We start from the raw sequence: 21,832 nt of genomic DNA on the forward strand, positions 1-21,832 counted from the left end.
GATCAATTATTTACAACAAGACTAAAGTAGAAGGCAAATACCCATGGAGTTAAGAACCCAGGTGAACCAAATCATTCTCTATGAAAGCGAGAAAATAAGCCAACTTAGGATCTCAGAACAAAAACTGGGAAAATGCCAACTTTATGGTAGAATTCTGCTCTGTAGAAATGTATTTGGCCATAAAAAGGAATGAAGTTCTGAGATACACAGACGAACCTTGAAAACATTATGCTACGTGAAAGAAGCCACTCACAAAAGGCCATGTATCATATGATTACATTTATATAAAATATCTAAAATAGACAAATCTACAGAGACAAACAGTAGACTAGTGGGGGAGGGGAAGGAGTAGGAAGGACTGCTAATGGGTACAGGGTTTCTTTTGGGGGTGATGTTCTAAAATTGACTGTGATGACGGTTGCACACCTCTGTGGTTATACTAAAAACCACTGAACTGTATATTTTTAAAAGGTAAATTTTACATGTTAATTGTATATCAACAAAACTTAATTGGAAAATAAGTTTTTCATTAGAAACTAAAAAGTCAAAGGCCAAGGTCAAGAAAAAACCCTACGGGATAGACTGGAATTGGAAATTTAAAGTAACAGTATGAATTCATGATTTCTGAAATGTCTGTTTCCTAGCTACACCTGCTAAATGGGCCTAGAAGCAATAGCACCCCAGCAGCAATGAGCACACATGGTGTCCAGACCTTGGTTCTAGCACTGTTTGCCACTAAAAGGAATCAGGACTCCCTGGAGAAATGGCTATCCAGGGTTGAGGCAGAGGTACAAGATGAGCCTGGAATATCTTATTGTGCAAAGGAGTTCTCAAAACAAAACGAAAGGATGGAGCATGTCACAAGAACACAAAACCAGTATCAAAAGACTGCCGCTACCCACATCTAGAACAGTATGAACATCAAAATATTTAAGCACAAGCATGAACTAGGTATCATTAGAAAAACAGAAATCCAGAAATCTGTACTGAAAATGGCTGGATGGACAGACAGATGGACAGATGGGAAGAGAAGGCTCTCTCTTGAAGCAGAACACCTACTGACAAAGGGAGAGGAAGTATGGTAGGGCTGGAAAACCACCATTCTGTAACCAAAAATAATAAAGTTTGGTTCAGGCAAGCCTGATCAACAGATGCTAAATCTGGGGGTGGGGATAAAGTACAGGATATCCACATGGTTTTAAAGTACCTGCCCAGAGACTGCTTGTTGGTTGCAAAGGGAAAACAAGTAAATAGACAGTGGAGAATCCAGGCAGCACCTTGCCCGGTAATCAAAATCAACATCAGCAACAAGAGTCAGATGATACTGCCTGCCTCTCGATTTGATGTCTTGAAAAGGGCAAGGGAACACTCCATGTAGTATTCTGGCTGTAAATGTTTAACTGAATCCTTCAGGCAAATCCAAAATGAGAAACATTACGTTATTATTAAAAAAAAAAAAAAAAACTGGCCCTGTATTCTTCAACAGTGTCAATGTCCTGAAAGACTGAGAAAGGCTGAGAATCTGCTCCAGATTAAAGGACCTCAAGGGTGCATGCCAACTAAATGCCATGTGTCAGCCTGCAGTGAAACCCGTATCACAGAAAAACATGCTGTAGCGGACATTACGGAGCCACTTAACATTGCTGGAATATGGTCAGTTAATTAGAAGAAACATACCAATGTTAAATTCTTTATTTTGATAATATTGTGGTTACACAGAGAACAGCCTTGGTTTTAGGAAATACACAGTGGAGTATTAGGGAGAAAAGGCAGAATGCAGACAACCTACTTCCAAACAATTCAGAAAAAATAATAAAGGACAATGATCAAGGATGTGCAGAATGTGAGAGAATATTGGTTTAAAACTGATGAATCTGGCTAAAGGGTAGATGAGAGTTTTCTGTATTATTATTATTAAAATTATTCTGTAAGTTTGAAATAAAAGTTAAAACATATATATGTATACACACACATATATATACACACACATATATATGTATATATAAAATCAAAGAACAGATTATAACACAAGACTAAGGGAAACAAAGTCTGCTTCTTAAAGGGCTTTTCTGACAAAGTCCCTGCTTCAAATAGAATGCTCCTTCAAGGCTTCACTTTACTCCTTTCTTCTCTCTACTCCAGAAGTCCCTGAGCAAGGTGACGGAGTTGAAAACTGAGGAGGTTAGGAGGGCAATGAAGTGACAAGTAGAATGCACAGTGAAGAGGCCCTCAGTGCCTGCCCAGCTAGCAGGAGTGGTTGTGCTTCCCCTAACTCCGGGAATGGCAGCAATGGAACCAAGAGTCAGTGAGTGACTAAAATGAGAACAGCTCCTTCCCCACACGTAGCAGTGTCTGAGCAATGTGAAAACCAGGCAGCTGTGGTCAAGAATTTGTGCTGGCTAACTAAGGGATGATATCCTAACACTATATACAAAAGATCAGGGCTTCCAACATAGGAACTTCCACGGAGAACACACCATGAGTTACCAGGCTAAATTGTAACATCAGCTCAGTGGACCCTTCACTTGGGTGTCTTAACAAGGACAACGTAGCTTTCAAAATGATCTTCCACAAAGACACTATGGAAGCAATTCCACCTGTCAGCTGCCCTGTATTTGAATGGACCATTACACTTTACAAGTGCCACTTCCTTTGTGCCTCATTACAAGAGTGACAGCATGAAGAAAGGGAAGAAGGGGTGAAGAAGAAACAGAAAGAGGTAAGAAAAGAGAAAGTCCTCCACAGACATAACCAATACACTCAAGGAATTCATGTCCTACACAAGCTTCTCAACGTACCAGTGTGTGTAACATCATCATTATCATTTCTAGACATTCTGCAAAAAGAAGAAGAAAAAACAAAAAGAAGAGAGAAAATAACAAAACACCTACCCCATGTCAACATCCCTCGGTGAAGCAGAACAGGGGGTCTGAGAACCAGAGCATCTAAGGTTCCTTTACTGACACGAAAATCCTGTACTCTCAATTATTGCTGCTACTTTTCTGTAAGTTTGAAATTATTTCAAAGTAAAAACTGGATTTCTTTGATCTTATTGGATTTTTTAAATTTTTACTGGTATTTTAAAAACTTAGTCTTCTTTCACATCCTCCAAGCATATGGCATTGATGCTCACAGAGCAGCTGCTCAATAAACTCTCATTCTATTAAGAGCAAATCTTCCAGAGGCAAAAGCAAGATTTAAAATGTTTTAAATTTCAGTTCCTAGATGTAGCTCACTGTATTACTTGACTTTTATGACTTTCAGATGAAGCCTATAACTAGAATAGACACCATTTTACAAGGAATCCTATTCCTACCTCACTCAAAGCTAAAAGGCAGAAACTGATTTGGAACTGAACTACGTTAACAGGAGCAAATGATTCAACGTCAGTATTCCCCAAAGGGAGCTGAACAGAATATACTCCTCCCAGAAAATCCTGGTCTTAATGATTATGAAAAAACTATATCCATACTCAAAATACCAGCAAGACTTTCATCAGTTTTGATATTGAACTTGGAAAATTAAATCAATTTTACCTAAACTCCAATGGACAATAATAATACAACATACGTATATGGTGTTATAATTAGGCTGCAAATCACTACCTTCAAGTAGGTCTGGAATTATGACCCATCCTAGGAGACAAGAAAACTGCGATTTCAAGATGTTTCCAAGATTGCCCAAGTAGCAGGTGGCAGAACGAGGGCTTGAACAAAGTTCTTTTGGCTCCAAGTCCCACTAATAATAATGTGACTCTTGCTTGGCTGATAAGTAACTCTCCCTAGTTGCTTTACTTCCTCACAAAGTTTCCTGAACTATCACCAGACTCAGTGTTGAGACAAATGCTTTGTTTTTTTTGAGGATCATACTACACAGAATCCCCAGTCTGGCTTTCTCGTTTCAAAGTGCACCTATGGCAAACAAGACAAAGGAAGCTGGCTATTCAACTCCTGATTCGTTCTGTTTTCACGTCTTTTTTTTTTTTTTAACTTCTTAGAATAATCCATTCATTTTTGGTATGCTATCACCAGGTGGCAGGAAGATAATCACAGAAAAGTGAGGCTAAGGTAAAAAGCATACATTCTCTCTGAGCTTCAGGAGTGATTTTTTTTTTCAGGAGTGATTCTTAACTCCAGCCACCTACAATGTCACCCACAATCTATAATCAGAGATTTTTACACTTTAATTAAAAGATTCATAAAAACAGCTAATCTTAAAAAAAAAAAAAAAGCAAAGTCAAAATGTTGGCAAATTTTAAATAAAGTATAAACTTTAAATAAATCCCTTTACACAGCTTTTAAAAATACGTGTATCTTTCATATGCATTAAATTTTCCTAGCCGGGTGCAGTGGCTCATGCTTGTAATCCCAGCACTTTGGGAAGCTAAGGCAGGTGGATTACCTGAGGTCAGGGGTTCAAGACCAGCCTGGCCAACATGGCAAATTCCTGTCTCTACTAAAAATACAAAAATTAGCCAGGTATGGTGGCGCATTCTTGTAATCCCAGCTACTTGGGAGGCTGAGGCAGGTGAATAGTTTGAACCCGGATTGGGGAGGTTGCAGTGAGCCAAGATTGTACCAACTCACTCCAGCCTGGGTGACAGAGCGAGACTCCATCTCAAAAAACAACAACAACAACAACAACAACAACAACAAACCTTCCTATAACTGTTCACTTTACATCTAAAACATAGGTGCTGATTAGAATATTAACCTTTATAATTCACCCTCATTGAACCTGCTGTTGAAACATCCAAATTGGTTTATTTTCAAATGTTTCAAGCTTCAAAACCTGGAATAATTCCTTGAGCAGTGGTCTCCTTTCACTTAATCCTCTGAGTCTCTCTTGACTGTTTTGAGCCAGTTAAAGGCCCCTCTCATTTTCCAGCCTGGGGGTCCATTCTCTACTGCCCCATTCCCTGGAGAATGTCCTGGGTCAAAGTCCACTCTTTTCACTTGCTCATGTGTGTTGTCTGCTGGAAACCAGAAAAGCCTTACTTTTCTCCACCTGGAGGAGGTTATTTCCCCTGCAGTTATCATGGTCCTGGGAGTAGAGATGAACACCCATCTTGTCTTAAATGGCTTACCTACACAACTGCATTCATTTCTCTTAAATAGTAGCCTCTTTGTAGATTATCTTAGCAACATGTACTAAGTGGGTTCTCCAAAACTTGAAAGAGAAATTAAAGAAACAACATCCCTCAAAATAAAGCAAACAAAAAATGAAATGGTATAATAAGGGCGAAAAATAACTATCACTCCAGAGTTCAGTAACAAACTAAATGATAAATTTCAGTTGAGATCCATATTCAGAAATGAACCCTAGAGACTGTCCCATACAAATTTAATTATAAATGTTATCTCTAAGTTCAGATAAGCAAGCTAAACAACCTCTGTCACACGGGAACTGGTGTTATTATCTGAGGAACACAGAGGGTGCGAGCTAAGTGGGGTGCTTGAAGCAGACCACCTGGGACTCAACCCGGGCTCCGCTGTCTACTTGGCTAACTTCTTTGTGCCTCATCTCCTCATCTGTAAAACAGTAATACTGAATTGTACCTACCTAGCATGGCCATTGTGCCAACTAAATGAGTCCATTAAACCAATTACAGCAGAGCCTGGCACACACGCTTTAAAGCACTGAGCAGATGGGACTGATTATTGCTATTGCTCGTCCTTTCTCCACTGTTCTAACTTACTATTCCTAAGTTTCAAAACCTGAAAAGTACAGCTGCTTTATTAGCCTAATTGAATCTGCAGGTAATTTCACTCAAATGATGTATCAGCTGGTGGGACTGGCACACTCCCACAGCTTTTCCTAGCGTGGCAGGACTGATGGCGCTCATTTGCAGCAAGGTCTGTTCACAGTTTAGAGGGTCATGCTGCTTGTTACAGGGTCATCTGTTATATAAGAAACTTAGCACCCAGATTTCTTTTCTATAGGAACAGGTGCATTTGCATAGATCTCAACAACTGTGTGATTTCACTCTGTGTCAGCAGATGTGATTTTACAGAGGTTTGAATGCTGGGCTGGGTTTTAGAAGATACTGTGCATGAGAATGCATGGCCTCCCATTCTAATCCATGTGCTGGGCACAGCAGATGCGTTCTCAAGTGTGTCGCAGGTGCTAGGACTCTACAGGACACAAAATGGCAAAGTTAGGTGTGTGTCTGGGTGGGGGGTAGGGATGTTAAAAGAGGTATGCAGGTTAGAACTGTGGGAGCACACCTCTGTATCATCAGCTGCAATGATAACAGAGTGACACAGACAAACTCCTATCCTCCTCTTTCTTCAATGCACCTTCCATGGAGCTGCAGTGAACAGGAAAGATGGCCTGGACGCAGTTCCACCTCTTCTCCTTCCCTTGCAAGCTCCTTGGCAGGCGTGCTAATGAGTGTAATCAGTGGGAAGGCATTCAAGTGCACCCAGCAGGCAAAGCAATGGAAGCAAGGATTTAGAGAATTCGTTCCAATCACTCAAATTTTTATATCCAGGTATATGCTGCTTTCAAAAAAAAAAAAAAAGCATGGCAATTTTCATATTTTCCTCATGACACAGATTGCAATTTCAAAGGTGCTTTACACAGATGCTTTGAAATTTAAGGGGCCGAGGGAAAAGGTCACGGATTGCTTTAAGAATCTGCTAAAAATTATAAGCCCTCTGACCCCTAGAAAACTGTATATGTGCATATATATTAACACTGACTACAAAGAAGTCATCAATCTCCTAAGGGCGTAGCATCATGTCCCTTGAGTGCAAGGGCCCAGCTTACGAATTTCTTCCCAACTGCATTTTGTCCATATTTTCAAAGGGCAGAGAATACAATATTACGGCTTTAAGTCTCTTTAATACACAGCTTTAGGACTATTTCAAGATCTGCAAATACAGAGATGCAGACAGTCTAAAAATCCTGAGAAAGACCCTTGTGTGGTTCTGTTTTTAGAATGAGGACTTAGAGCATACTTATTTTGATAATTTGCACCTGTTTCATCATTTCATACCTCTCAGAGAGTTTTCTTTCCTAAAGGGCCATATTTCTAAGAAGAAGGGGTGGCTAGGACTTGCCTGGTATATAGGGTGTGGAGTAGGTGCTGGAGCCAGCCAGCTACACCTCTGCTCAAGGAAGGAAGAGGGATGAAGTATCTCAATGGGGTACCTGCACCTGGCCACCAGGGGAGGGAGACATGGCTAAGAATGGCCAAAAGACTACAGCCAAATGTTTGAACATCTTTTTTAAATTTAGTGTTATCAAGTTTATCCTCTTTCTTGGAGCATCAGAAGAACATGCAGACTCTACTGGACCCAAAACAACAAATGGGAAGAGTCGAGTGTGGAGACAGAGAGCCTCATGGAAAACAATTATGTGTTTATTCAAATGGAACTGAGCTACAAGAGAAAAAGAGTAATTTGGGGGTGAGGGTAGAGAAAGGAAAGGATTCAAAATTATAAAGAAGTGGTTTTCGCTTGGACTTGCTGGGTGATGTTTGATATGTTATTGTTCACACACATCATCTCATGAACAATAGTGGTCTAGGGCTTCTGGAAAAATATTTGGGACAGTGGACAAATACTGAGTGATGCTTGTCCAATTACAAACCAAACTGATGTTTGTCCAATTACAAACCAAACTAAGCATAAGTACACTGCAACATTCTTCCAAGTATCTATAAAGCACATGAGCCATTTTCATCCATCACAGACAGTTATTTCAGCTCTTTACACTGTACAGTCATTATGAAAAACACAGGGAGACAGCTTCACTTACATGGTTAATGAAGAGACTCTTGCGTTTTTCTCTCACTGTGAAAACAAAAGATGCAACAGAAATGTTATATGCCTGCATGCCAACCCCTGGCAGGTGGCTGAGGACTGGGCCTCTGTGTCATGGTCCCGTCCTTCCACCAACCAACATACCCACTTGTTCATTTATCAAACATAAGAATACGGGACCTGCACAAATGCAGATCTCAATGAATTTGGCTCGCAGAGGGAAATATACATCCATTTAAACAACAGCACCCTAACAAAAGAACTGCAGCTGAAATCAATTAAGGGGTAACCGATTTCCATTAACTGAATAAAAAAGTAATTAGTAACCCTCATAAAACTCATATGCATCTATTAGTTCAACATAATTAACAAATGATAGGACTATTTATTCCCAACCCTACCAGACCCATAAAGCTCCACAGTATGTAAGGGAAATATAAATAACAACAATATCTAGAAAGCATTGAGATCCAGGAAGACGATGTACATCAGCGGCATTACTTATCATGGAAACCCATTATTCTCCATGCTGGGTGCTGGTGAATACAGCTGGGCTTCTGTCTGGGAGGCCCCTGGAGCTCCTTGTGGCACCCACCCCCAACCCCATAAGGCTGACAGAGGTCACCATAATTGATACTGCTCTAACAAGGTGGCTTCTCACACTGCACGCATGGCCTGTGCTGAGCAGCTCAGCCTCCAGTGTCCCCAGATACCAATGCTTCTCAGAATGGGAGCCTGCATCCCCAGAGAGGTAGAAGGGTCAGTCACAGGGAACACGAAGAGCTTGTAATAACCTAGTATCACTGAACTTTGCATTTTCTTTTCTGAAGGCTCATTTTGTGGATATAGATGCATCCATCAACCCATTTATTCGTTATTGTAAAAGACATGAAGAATAGGTTTCATTCAAGGAGATAACATCCTAGGTCCCCAGGAATCAACAATGTTATCTTGGGGTACCCTAAAACAGCAGTGTACAAAAGATAGAAGAAGGTTTTCTCCTTACAGTCTATGCCCCTGCAAAGAAGATTCACTACTGTTTTCAAAAGCCTTCCTGCTGATCTGTTGGAGGGACTATGGAACTGTTTTTCCATCACTCATACGCTGTTCTTAGACACACAAAAAAACACTTCTCTTTTCCTTAGAAGTCTTGTCCTCTCTGGAATGAATGCTGCCTTCCACCCTTGATATCTCAAAGATAACAAAAGCAAAAATGCGAAAGCAAAAATTAGTCTGAGGATACTGTTGAGTGCTTTAAAAAGAGAGACCGACACATAGAAGGTAGCTCCATCAAGCCATCAGATGGACCCATGTACAGTCGATCAGCCCCCTGCTGTCACGGGACAGGGAACCCTGGCCATGCATGAGGCCAGACTAGCACACACAGAGCATGAGTGCACAGACAGCAGTAACAAACTGGTCTGCTATGCACAGCATGGAGGCAGAGGGATTACATTTTACCTGACTCCAAGGAAGAATCCACATGAAAACCACAGCCAAACAAACAGGATGGTCTGGCTGGAAGCTCTAGGTTTTAACTTCCTGGCATACATACATACACATATAGAGCATGTGCATGCACTTGTGTGTGTTTTCTTTAAATTAATTCATACTAAACTATTATACATGTAGCCAAGGATGGGGATATGATGATAATTCTATGGTGATTTCCCACTGACTGAAAGGATCCGGAAACCCTTTCTACATGGGCCACAGAACTGACAGGGTTCCCACTATATTGTGAGATGACACTTAACCCTTCTCAGAGCATCCCAGTGATAGGTTTGTGCAAAAGAGACTTGTGTCTCCCAACTGTGGGAACCACCGCCCATACTAAGGTCACCTCAACACCCTACATCAGCCCCTGCCTTCAGCAAATGAAAGATATCCATGCCTCAAAAAATACCAGCACTTCCTATATGGGTACTATTGAGATTAGGAATTATTCACACGTAGAAGTAATGGCTGAGATGCATAACCTTCAATAGTTCTGACTGTAAGTCCGACCAAGAAAGCTGATACGGTTTGGCTGTGTCCCCACCCAAATCTCATCTTGAATTCCCACATGTTGTGGGAGGGACCTGGTGGAAGGTAATTGAATCATGGGGGCAGGTTTTTCCCATGCTGTTCTCATGATAGTGAATAAGTCTCATGAGATCTGATGATTGTAAAAACAGGAGTTTCTCTGCACAAGCCCTCTTCTCTTGTCTGCCGCGATGTGAGACGTGCCTGACGTACCTTCCACCATGACTGTGACGCCTCCCCAGCTACGTGGAACTGTAAGTCCCTTAAACCTCTTTTGTAAACTGCCCAGTCTGGGGTATGTCTTTATCAGCAGTGTGAAAACAGACTAATACAAAAGCTTTCAAACAAACAAACAACAACAAAAAAACTACAGCAGACACAGAAGAATATTATAAACACATATGCCATTTTTGTCCACCACCTACAAGGATCAGTCTCAGGCAGGAATCAGGCCATTTTCATGAACTCCAACTGGCTGCAATCAGAACGGTGAAGAAAAACGAAAGTTCACTAAGACTATTACAGAACACCTGAGGATAAGCTATCTGAATCTATTACAGAATCTCTCAGGCATTCACTGCTTCTATTCTATGCAAATGAACACCTACACACTACCCTATTTCCTCAGAGCAACCTGGGGCTCCTGGGGCCTGAGTCAGGTGCCACTTTCCTGTATGGTTTTGTAACGCTCCTCCTAAGATAAGAGGGCCTTCGGCAGATGAAGTCTGCACAGTTTCTGAGAAGATTTTCCACACACGCACCCCTATGGCTGACTTGCTTCTGGAGTGTCTTCAGCACCCCCAAACCTGTCCCTACATAGATGGGAAGAATTCCTGATATCCACGTTGGACCAGGTGACCCATTACTCTGACCATCCTGCCTGGATTGGGGGGACACTCCACCCTCTCTAGGCTACCTCCTTCTCCTGGGAATCTGGAGTTGGGACATACTCAAAAGGCTCTGCTCAACCTTAACTGAGGGTACGATGTGTAAACTTCAGACTGGGGTGGGGCTCCGCTGGTGCAGGAAAGAGTGAAGCAGCAGATCTGACTGCCATCCTTAAAGGGCCTGTTGCAAGGCTGGCCCTTGGCTGGTATCTGGGAACTTGGATTTAGGAGGGTTCCTTCCCATCATTCCCTAACTGGTAAGAGTGGCTCACTGTGCCTAAGCTGTCTGAACAAACAATATGCTCTATGCCGCACACAGTATGGTTTATTTCCTTCTGGGAGTCTGGAACTTTGGTACTTAACAGGCAGAGCCTTCTTACATGAGTGGTCCTCCATAAAAATCCTGGGTGCTGGGTCTTTACCCAGGAGTTTCCCTGGCTGACAACATTCCACAGGTGTTTTCACAACTCATCTGTGAATGGGGGGATGAAGTGCAACCTGTGTGGCTCCATGGGAGAGGACTCACCCCATGCACCTCTTCCCTGTACTGAGTTTGCCTCATGTGTTTGCATTGTAATAAGTTACAGTCATGAGTGTGACTGTATTTTGTGTCTTATGATTCCTGGAACCCCATACAGCAGTGGTGTCCCTCTGCCATGCAGAGAAACACGGCAGAGGGAGATGGGCAGAAGGCAGGTGCTGCCTTAGTCCTAACAGATTTTAGTACCCAGTTCCACCAATTCATGAGCTATCTGAGATACCCTGAGTGCCCTTAAAATTACTCTGTTTCCCCTAAGCTAGCAGGAGCACAACCAAGACATTACCATAGGGGGAATAAGATAAGTAGAATCTTTTTTTTTTTGAGACAGAGTCTCGCTCTGTTATCCAGGCTGGAGGGAACTGGGCTAACTCACTCCACCTCCCAGGTTCAAGCAATTCTCCTGCCTCTCCTGCCTAAGTAGCTGAGAGTACAGGGATGCACCATCACACCCGGCTAATTTTTTGTATTTTTTTAGTAGAGACAGGGTTTTGCCATGTTGGCCAGGCTGGTCTCGAACTCCTCACCTCAAGTGATCCACCTGCCTCGGCCTCCCAAAGTGCTGGGATCACAGGCGTGAACCACCACACCCAGTGATAAGCAGAATATTTTACAGTGGTGTATCACCTGAAAAGACTGATAGAATTGCCCAAATCTAAATCTGTCTTTAAAACAAATTTGAAACCACTGAGGCTGATGTGGGTACAGCTCTGAAATTCAAAATGCTTTAGCTATTTTATGTAATGGTATAAGCAATATGCCAACTCATTCCTAATAGCTGGTTTTAGTCATCTTTAACACTTCAATATTTTTGGTTACTATAACAATCAATCAAAATCTCTGGAGTTTTCTGAGTTAATGTCTAACTGAATTAACTAATAATTATGTTTTGCTTCTTTAGGGAAAACAGGCAATAAATTGATATGGATCATAAATTTTTTCTTTCCTGGGAGAGGAATAACAGCAATCTCCTTTGACACAATCTATGATAGTTAAGAGGATTTTTAATTGGCTACAGTGACAGTCCATAAAGATGTAAACAGGAAATGTACCAGAGGCTTTAAAAATAAACCATCTAAAATCAGCAAAAACAATACAGTTGGCATTAAAAGTCTTCTGATAAAACAGGGAGTGAAGAGAGTAAAAGGCAGTGTTTGCAATCTGAGGGACAAACAAAATTACACTTAAGTTGCTATGGGACACTCTCTTGCCACAATGTCACACAAGTGACTCTTTAAAATATAACTTTCAACCTAGTGCCTGATTATTAATGAGGATTTGTTAACAATCTAAACACCATTTCAGCTGATTCCTGTCATAGGTAGGCATTTAAAAGATTACCTTGGTTTCTCCTCTTCCATTTCCAATTTTTTTCTTTTTTAGAGATGAGATCTCACTATGTTGCCCAGGCTGGTATTGAACTCCTGGTCTCAAGCAATCCTCCTGTCTCAGCACCCCCTAAAGTTTTGAGATTACAGGTATGAGCCACCGCACATGACTCTCTTCTTCCATTTTTAAAATAGACTGACCTTCCAATGGCAAGTGTTAGCCACCACCAAGCCATAGGATGCTGGTACTAAAAAGGTCCTAAGATACCTAAGATACTCTTTCTTTGGCAAATGAGGGAAGAGCCCAAGCAGGCCAAGGAAGGGAGGGTCCAGAAGAAGAAGAGAGGAGACCCCGTGTAGGACCCCTTCCTCTATACACCCGCCCTCCAACAAGAGCATCACTGGTGTGCACAGGCACCCTTGGCATCTGCATAAAACGAGTCCCATTTAAAAACAGAATGACAATTAGAACCAGGTATGAACAAAGCTGTGCTATTCTACAAGGAAAATTTACTTAACTGATTAACTACTCTGGATGTGAAGGACGGGCAGGCCACACAAGAGGCAGGCTTCAACTAAAGAATGATAGAATTTTGTTTGCATATACGAAGCTGATTGCTGAGATAGCTCCACTGCAGATCACAAAGATCTGGTTGAAAAGAAAAGGTTTCATTTCCCTTTCCTTCTTCCTGTGGGTAGCATAGATCAGGCCTTGAACAATAAAATTAAAAGTTTACTATTAACTTTTCCTACAGTAAATTTGAGATTACCACACAGTTCCTACAGTTTTCAATAATTCAGTGAATTCACTCACTCACTCACTCACTCACTCACTCACTCACTCACTCACTCAATTCAAAACAACTGTTGAGCCCCTGTTCCGAGTGCACATGGAGGCTCCTGCCCTGCTGAGCTCCTGCCCTGACAGGGAGGTCGTCATGAACACAAACGGCCAGGACACAAAGTGCACTGTAGCAGGAACATCACCCACACTTTGGAGCCCAGAAGAAAGCATCCTGGTGTGGCCATTTCCCTCCGAGGCACACCTCCTGTGCTGCAGGAAGGGAGCTTCCAATTAGACCTCTGGCCTGCTCTGAACTGTCCGGGACCTGCTCTTATTTCGAAAACTGGGCACAGAGCAACGTGACATTCTGTGCATTCAAAGTGAAATCTAAATAAGCAAAGCCAATGAAACAAATGAAAAGACACAGAAACATTTCTAAGATGTTGAGGGCACAGCCAGTCATGGAGAGGAGAAAATTCCAGGGAAGAGAATAGGAAGTAGACGAAGGCAGAAGGAGAAAATTATTCAAAGAACAAATATCCACCTAAGCTGCCAACTCACTTGAGAGGTTTTCTGTTACTCACAGAGAATATCTAAGGCCAAAGGATTTCTTCAGAAGCACAAAAACTTCAACTAAGTGGCATCCATTTAAAACTTTCTGCTAATTAGAAAAGAAATGCATGCTTACTGCAGAAAATTTGGAAAATACAGAGCCATATAAAGAAGAAAATGCAACTGCAAATAAAAATTAAAAGCTTGCTTGGAAAACATAGAGATACATAAAACATACACACACACAGACTGAGTATCCTTATCACCCCTTATCTGAAATGTGTGGGTATCCCTTATCAACCCTTATCACCCCTTATCTGAAATGCGTGGGTATCCCTTATCAACCCTTATCACCCCTTATCTGAAATGTGTAGGTATCCCTTATCAACCCTTATCACCCCTTATCTGAAATGCGTGGCTATCCCTTATCAACCCTTATCACCCCTTATCTGAAATGCGTGGGTCCAGATGTATTGTGGATTTAGGATATTTTCTAACAGATTTTGAAATTTTGCATTATTTGAGCATCCCAAATCCAAAAATCTGAAATCCAAAATGCTCCAATGAGTATTTCCTTTGAACATCAGATTGGTGCTCAGTAAGTTACAGATTCATCTTCGAGCATTTCAGATTTCAAATTTTCGAATTTGAGAGGCCCAACCTGTTTAATCCAACAATCCAGAGACAATCACTATTAATATTTTGATGTGTATCCTTTGAGTCTCTTTTGTGTGCATACAAAGCAAGCATGATGTATACTTTTGCATATGAATGTATTTGTATATAAATATGTGCAAGTATACATGTGCTCATATATGAACATGCCAACAGAAATATGCCCATTTTTCTATTGGTGTGTTAGCATTTTCACTGATTGTATAATAATTATTTAATACATAAAGGCATTAATCCTTTTTCCTATATATTGTGATATTTCCATCACTGATGATTTCATTGTTAGTGAAATCATCATTTTGACATGAGTTTTCATTTTTAGGCAATTTCCTCCATTGCTTCTACAAACTTACATGCCCCTTCCCCATTCTGACACTAAATATTCATGTATACTATTTCTAGATGATTATGATTGTATTTGTTACATTTACTCTACCACTAGTCATCAGAAATCTATCCTGACACATGGTGGAGGTGAGGTTATCATTTTATTTTTTAAGTGAGACTTAAAGTGCTGTGTATTCTATTATAATGAGCTGCTATCAAATGCTGGCTGATATAATTTCAGACCTGGCCTCTTTCTGGTTTGCTTCCAAGGTGTGTTGAAGCAACTCTTTCTTTAAAAAAAAAAATATTTTTTTGTAGAAATGGGGGGGTCTCACTATGCTGTCCAGGCTGGTCTTGAACTCCTGGGCTCAAGAAATCCTCCCCACTCAGCCTCCCAAAATGCTGACAGGAGTGAGCCACTGTGCCTAGCTTGGAAGCAACTCTAACATGTGGGGGTCCACGATCTATCTTTATCAAGGAAACACAGAAAAAGATGGGACTGGGCACAGCAGTGCACAGATGCCACTCTCTACTCTTGTCCTGGTATCCATCCCTTCTCCTCCTGGTCAGGCCCAGTGTTCTGGTGCAAGGTGTCACAGTCAGCACACAGGAGCTGTCAGCACAGACAAGCTAGAAGATGGCACACACCCAAGTCAGGGAAGAAACTCAATCCAACTGAGCAAATGAGAACCTACACTCTAGGGTAAGGATTATATTTACTGAGAACTTATGCTGTCTTACGTACAGGGCTCGGTGCTTTGATGGATTACGCATTTAGTCCTCCTGACAACCTCACAAAGAGGCACTAACTCCATTTTACAGTAATAAAATTGAGATTCAGGGAAATCATGTGGAAATGGATCATATGCACCAAGATTATGTGGAGAGTGTTGGATCTAAGCCTCTAGCTCAGGCAGTCTGATTCCAGAGGATCGCTATCTTCAGGCAGTCATTCATTCCAAGTAAATATTCTTATATGGTGACTGCATCAGATTATCCTGAAATTCAGCTGCCTCCCCCTAGATGTCACGGGGCAGCCAGCCAAAAACATAAGCCATGTAAGGTAAGCTATAAACACGGTAAGCTATGAAAAGTATTTACAAGGTTATCAGTCTGTGTCAACTGAAGGGGAAATGCAGGTGCTCAGAGTTTTTAAAAAAAGAATTGAAAAGTAAGTTTATGGCTACCAGCAGGCCGCAGGTGCTGTCTAACAGTAGGACAAGGCTGTGGTAGGCAGGGCATCAAACTCCCCCAAGCCTGGGGGAATTATCCCTGCTAACCTCTATTCTGGATCTGTGCTAAGCAATGTTCTGACTGGGAACAGGGCAGGTCAGGAGAGAGGATATGATAAAAGGTACTGAGAAAACTGACATTCTGGGTCTAAATGATTTCATCTGAGTTTGTACTATGTCGGCAGCTTTCTCCACACTGGAAAGCCCAAGAGACGAAATACTGGAGTCAGGTGATGCTCCCAAGAAAAGTGAGCCACGGCACCCAAAGAGCGCCTCTTTTGTGCATCTGACTTACAGGGCGAGGCCTGGCCAAGAGACCTGACACCTGCCCTCCCATCCCCCATGCACCTCAAGAGAAGACTGCAGAGGGGAGAGGGGAGGGCTGGCCTGAGGGTGGCACGGTCATGCTGAGTTCTGACCCGGAATAGGAGAGCCCAAATACACCACCTGAGCCTAAAAAAACCTACATCCTCTTGTCCCTAAATAATGGATGTGTCGTTTTCTAACAAAGCTAGGGAATGTAGGAGAAGGTAAAGCTGCAACACAAAACAGAAAGCCACTACTCAGGGAAGACTGCCACCGTGCCACGGCAAGTCTGCCCAGGGTGGGTCATGATGCCCTGCCTTCATTCCTTCATTCCCCTATGCTTGTGAGTTTCTTCTATGTGCTAGCCACTGCAGAGACTGCGGAATGTGAAAGGCACAGTTCCTATCCATGAACAAGATGCAATCCAGCAGATAGACAGGCTATTTATTTCTATATCATAAAAATAAGCACCTCCACACAGAGGAATATGCAAACTGCACTGAACGTAATGCCACTGATTTTCTGATAAACCGTTACTCTATGTGTCACTAAGAAAGAAAAAAAAATGCTGCCAATTAAATTTTGTCAAGTCACTGACGGCTGATTTCAGAGGTGTTCCAGCCAAGGAAAGGTGTCTATCACAATCAATGGAATGAAGGGAAACAGGGAAGCATCACCTACGAGGCAGCCATTGGGACAGCAGGGACAGAGGGCAGGTGCTGCGGGCAGAGCATGCCACAGGTGATGGCCTCTCAGGCCTGGAGGGGAGGGGACCCACAAGAAGGGTGAAAAGGGCTGTGTGTGTGTGCTGGTGTCTCACTGTTCCAGTGGTGAGGAGACAGACGGTCAGGCACGGAGGAGCCTAAGAGAAGCTCCACTTGCAGACAGGTGGAAGAAAGGTGAGAGAGGACATGATGGAGGCAGGAGGCTGGGAAAGGGCCTCGCCACAGACTAGGTGAGTAAGGAGGAAAGGAAAGCCCAGGCAGGAAGGGGAGGATGGGAGAAATTCAGGGCATAGGTGCAGCTTAGACACTGACTACGGGACTCTGGGGGTGTGCATTAAGACCCAGACAAGCAATGGGTTTATTCTTAAAAACTAGGTTATGAGGCCGGGCTTGGTTGCTCACACCTGTAATCCCAGCACTTTGGAGGGCTGAGGCGAGTGGATCACGAGGTCAGGAGATCGAGACCATCCTGGCTAACATGGTGAAACCCCATCTCTACTAAAAATACAAAAAATTAGCCGGGTGTGGGGGCGGGCGCCTGTAGTCCCAACTACTCGGGAGGCTGAGGCAGGAGAATGGCGTGAACCTGGGAGGCGGAGCATGCAGTGAGCCGAGATCGTGCCACTGCAGTCCAGCCTGGGCGACAGAGCGTCTCAAAAATAAATAAATAAATAATTAGGTGACGAGGGACAGGAAGCTGGCAGGAGAAGAAAGACGCTGACTTCTGATTTGGACATGCCAACCCCAAGGAGCATGTACGATTTCCAGACTGGCTGTCTACCAGGCGGTAGAAAATGTCTCTGGAACGCATGCTTACAGTGCCAGGACAGGGTGGCTCCTCTTGCCAGGGGTCCTAGAAGAGGTTGGCTCAAGAGATCCCCAGTGAGGATCCCAAAGTACCTGTTACAACACAGGTTAATGAGCAGACATTGCTGAGGGCTCGCTGTGTGCCTGGGACTCACCCTACTGCTTCAGGAGAGCAATCTTCTGAGGAGACAGGTGTGTCCATTGTCAATTTATAGGAAGTTATGACCCAAGAGATTATGTGACTATAAATCCAACTAATGGCAGACAAAGGCCTAAGGCAGAGCTGGGTCCTAGAGCCTTGCCTAACTGGAGGCCAGAGGCTGGTTCCCTGCCGCTGGGGTGGCCACAGGTTGGCGAGGGCATGGGCAGCCCAGCATGCACAAATGGACCTGTCTGCACACTCAACTACTCATGACTTTTGAGTACCCACCCTCCTCCACACACCCCAAGCTAGAAGGAAAGACAGGTGAGGTAGTAGTTTTTGCAATTATTTTATTGAAATGGTCTGTCACAAGTAACTTAGGGCTAGACTAGAGCAAAGGTCCTCAAACCAAGTATTCAAAGAGACCTTCAAAAGGGCTGAGGTGTGATGCAGGAACCACCTTCCTCCCTCACAACTTCACAAAGAAAGGCAGGCACACCCGAGCTGAGGCCTGCACTGACCTGGTGTGAAAACCTCCAGGGGCACCAGAGGGAAAGACAAGCAGCCACTGGGGTTGTGGTAACCACCTTCAATCCAGGTTCATGTGTCTTTCCTCTCCTGCCAGCCTCCTGTGGCACAACCTGGAGGCTTCTTTGTCCTATGGACTTTCCCTGGAGGGGTGCTGGAAAGACTTCTGGCTCTGAGTTTACAGATATCACAGTGAGGATGGTTTCCAACAGGACCTGCCTCTTTAGGCGTTAGACACCCAAGCAAAGCTCAGGGAGCAGCGAGGGCAGCGGAGCAGGAGGGCACAAGAAAGGGTGGGAAGGTGCAGTGGACCGCAGACTGCTGGCCAGGTGTGCACTCCCCTGTGCCTGTCTGGCCATTTACGATCAGAAGCACAAAGGCAGCCATGGGCATGCACATTAACATGTTATGTGAATTGGAAAAATAAAATCAGACTTTTTCTCACAGAAGGTAAGACTGTTTCTAAGAAACAGGTGTGATAGGCAAAAATAAAAATAAATACGTAATTAAAAAGAATGTAAGACTGATTTGACTGACTGGATTGACTATGATGCCTGGCTTTGCCAACAAAGTCATATGAAGAACCTGTAGCTTTCTGAGGAAAATATATTTAAATCAAAAGAGAAGCTGAAAACATTAGTTCAGAGGAAAAGAGCAGGTGGGGGTTCCTCCATTCAACATATATTTGAGTTCTTTCTATGGGCCTGGCACTGTGAATGGCAGAGATATATAAACATGAAGACTTGGAATAAACCACGATACAGTAAAGATCTCTGCAGCGACAGATGGAGCATGCAGAATGCGGTGGGGCAGCAGTCAGGGAAGGTGTTCTGAGATTAAGCCTAGATTTATTCTCCCAAAGCTCCCAAGGGTATCAGGTTAAACTAGGTGCCACCAAATGTAAAGAGTAGTAGATATAATTAAAAGTCATGTGTTACATTTGGTAAACCTTTTTTGATGTACTTCCCAGAAACTGTAAAAATAAGGGACTCCTCTAACTGAGGAATTCTTTTGCAAATCAAATAGATTCCAATTCTCTACTGTCAATAAAATAGAAGGGGAACAAAAGTGAACTGTAGCTGATTATTAGGAATTATTTTGGCTGACAAATCCCTTGGAGATTTTTCGACATATAAACTAGATGGAGTAGAAAGAATTCAATGATGTGACTACAATAAAAATCTTTCTATTTCCATCTATTTATATAGATGAACAAAGTTCCTCAGCACTTACAACTATAAAAACAAAGGCTTGGCCAGGTGCGGTGGCTCACATCTGTAATCCCAGCACTTTGGGAGGCCGAGGTGGGCGGATCATGAGGTCAGGAGATCGAGACCATCCTGGCTAACACGGTGAAACCCCATCTCTACTAAAAATACAAAAAATTAGCCAGGCGTGGTGGTGGGCGCCTGTAGTCCCAGCTACTCAGGAGGCTGAGGCAGGAGAATGGCGTGAACCCGGGAGGCGGAGAGCTTGCAGTGAGCCGAGATCGCGCCACTGCACCCCGGCCTGGGTGAAAGCGCGAGACTCCGTCTCAAAAAAAAAAAAAAAAAAAAAATTAGCTGGGCGTGGTGACGGGCGCCTGTAGTCCTAGCTACTCAGGAGGCTGAGGCAGGAGAATGGCGTGAACCTGGGAGGCGGAACTTGCAGTGAGCCAAGATAGTGCCACTGTACTCCAGCCTGGGTGACAGAGCGAGACTCCATCTCAAAAACAGAACAAAACAAAACAAACAAACAAAAAACAAAGGCTTTGATGATGAATACTGCCTCATTTCAGTAATAATATCCAACCATAGAGGCATCTCACCAAGAAATGTTTTTCTAAAAAATATTTCACTTTTCTGTTTAATAATTATCCAGTAAAATGTAAGACTACAGGCACCCACCTCCACGCCCAGTTAATTTTTTGTATTTTTAGTGGAGACAGGGTTTCACCATTAGCCAGGTTGGTCTCGATCTCCTGACCTCGTGATCCGCTTGCCTCAGCCTCCCGAAGTGCTAGGATTACAGGCGTGAGCCACCGTGCCTGGCCTAGGTCATTTTTATAGAAAAGCAGCACACCAACATGGCACATGGATACATATGTAACAAACCTGCACATTGTGCACATGTACCCTAAAACTTAAAGTATAATAATAATAATAATAATAAAATATGATAGTGTGATAAATGACTTTCCAAAATCAAAATACATTATACTAGTATAAAATTTTGTGGAGAAAATAGAATGGAAATACAAATTCAAGATGACAAAGGAGTAGTATGAAATTTCCAACTGTTAGGAGCATGTTCATACATTTTTAAAGGACTGATGGTGGGTATCAAATCACTATGGTATTAAAATTTCATCTGAAATATTTGTTAAAGAAGGCCAGTTTATTTTAAAATATCGATGTTTATAATCCATCAGAAATTATGTGCTTTGATAGGGCAAAAAAAAATTTTTAAGGTCAACCATAAAAATGCTTAAAGGACTTCAGTTTTTCAAAATTGTTTTCCATAGCATGTAAGCAAAGGAACAAAGCATGAAAATCACTGGTGTAAGCTTAGGTCTTCCCTATGGCATTTGACATGCCCTGAAGGAGACACACCGAGCAACTGAGGGCAGCTGGAGAAAGGGGCACCCCAGCACCTGCACACACGAACGAGCTAAAGACAGCTGGGAACGCAAGTGAGGTGAGGACAGCAAGGCCATGGCTCGGAGGAAAGCAATCCCAACAGGGCAGCGGAAAGTTGCTCCTAAATGCTAAATAAGAGGAGGACAAAAAGCGTGGTTGTTTCACCACGCAAAAGTTCAACACTGCCCGGGAACCAAAACACGACCCCAATGAGGACAGCCACAGAATATTTTTTCAATTTCAGTATTTCTAAAAGGTTGTGCAATGAAAACTAAGAATCACATTTTTATTTCTGAATTTTAATGTTTCTACTTTGGCTCAAGCCACGCAAGGGATGGATAGTTTTTATTCCTTTAATTATTTCAAGGGACTCCTGAGAAACACAGATTCCGTAAACTTACGGGTTTTTTCCTCCAAATTCTTTGTTAAGACAATAAATCTCTAAAAATCATACTAATTAAAAGGAAAAAGATGGGACTTGGCTGCTTTCTCATATTATTTAAGAATATTAAGCTCTCACATCTTTGAAAATGATGAACTAAAATAAGTACAGAAAAGGAAAGGACATGAGGAACTACAATGCTTCCCC

At 42.6% G+C, this 21,832-nt stretch overlaps 1 protein-coding gene across 3 annotated transcripts in view; it reads right to left on the minus strand.

Moving 5' to 3' along the window:
- CCNY (cyclin Y) overlaps positions 1-21,832 on the minus strand; it is a 231,046-nt gene that overhangs the window by 59,880 nt on the left and 149,334 nt on the right. For all 3 annotated transcript variants that reach the window (XM_004091187.3, XM_030798703.1, XM_030798702.1), the window contains exon 3: positions 7,765-7,799. In XM_004091187.3, the coding sequence (XP_004091235.2) occupies positions 7,765-7,799 (35 nt within the window). The remainder of the gene's footprint in view (positions 1-7,764; positions 7,800-21,832) is intronic.

Source organism: Nomascus leucogenys, chromosome 18 (genome assembly GCF_006542625.1).
Source record: "Nomascus leucogenys isolate Asia chromosome 18, Asia_NLE_v1, whole genome shotgun sequence".
Taxonomy (NCBI): domain Eukaryota; kingdom Metazoa; phylum Chordata; class Mammalia; order Primates; family Hylobatidae; genus Nomascus; species Nomascus leucogenys.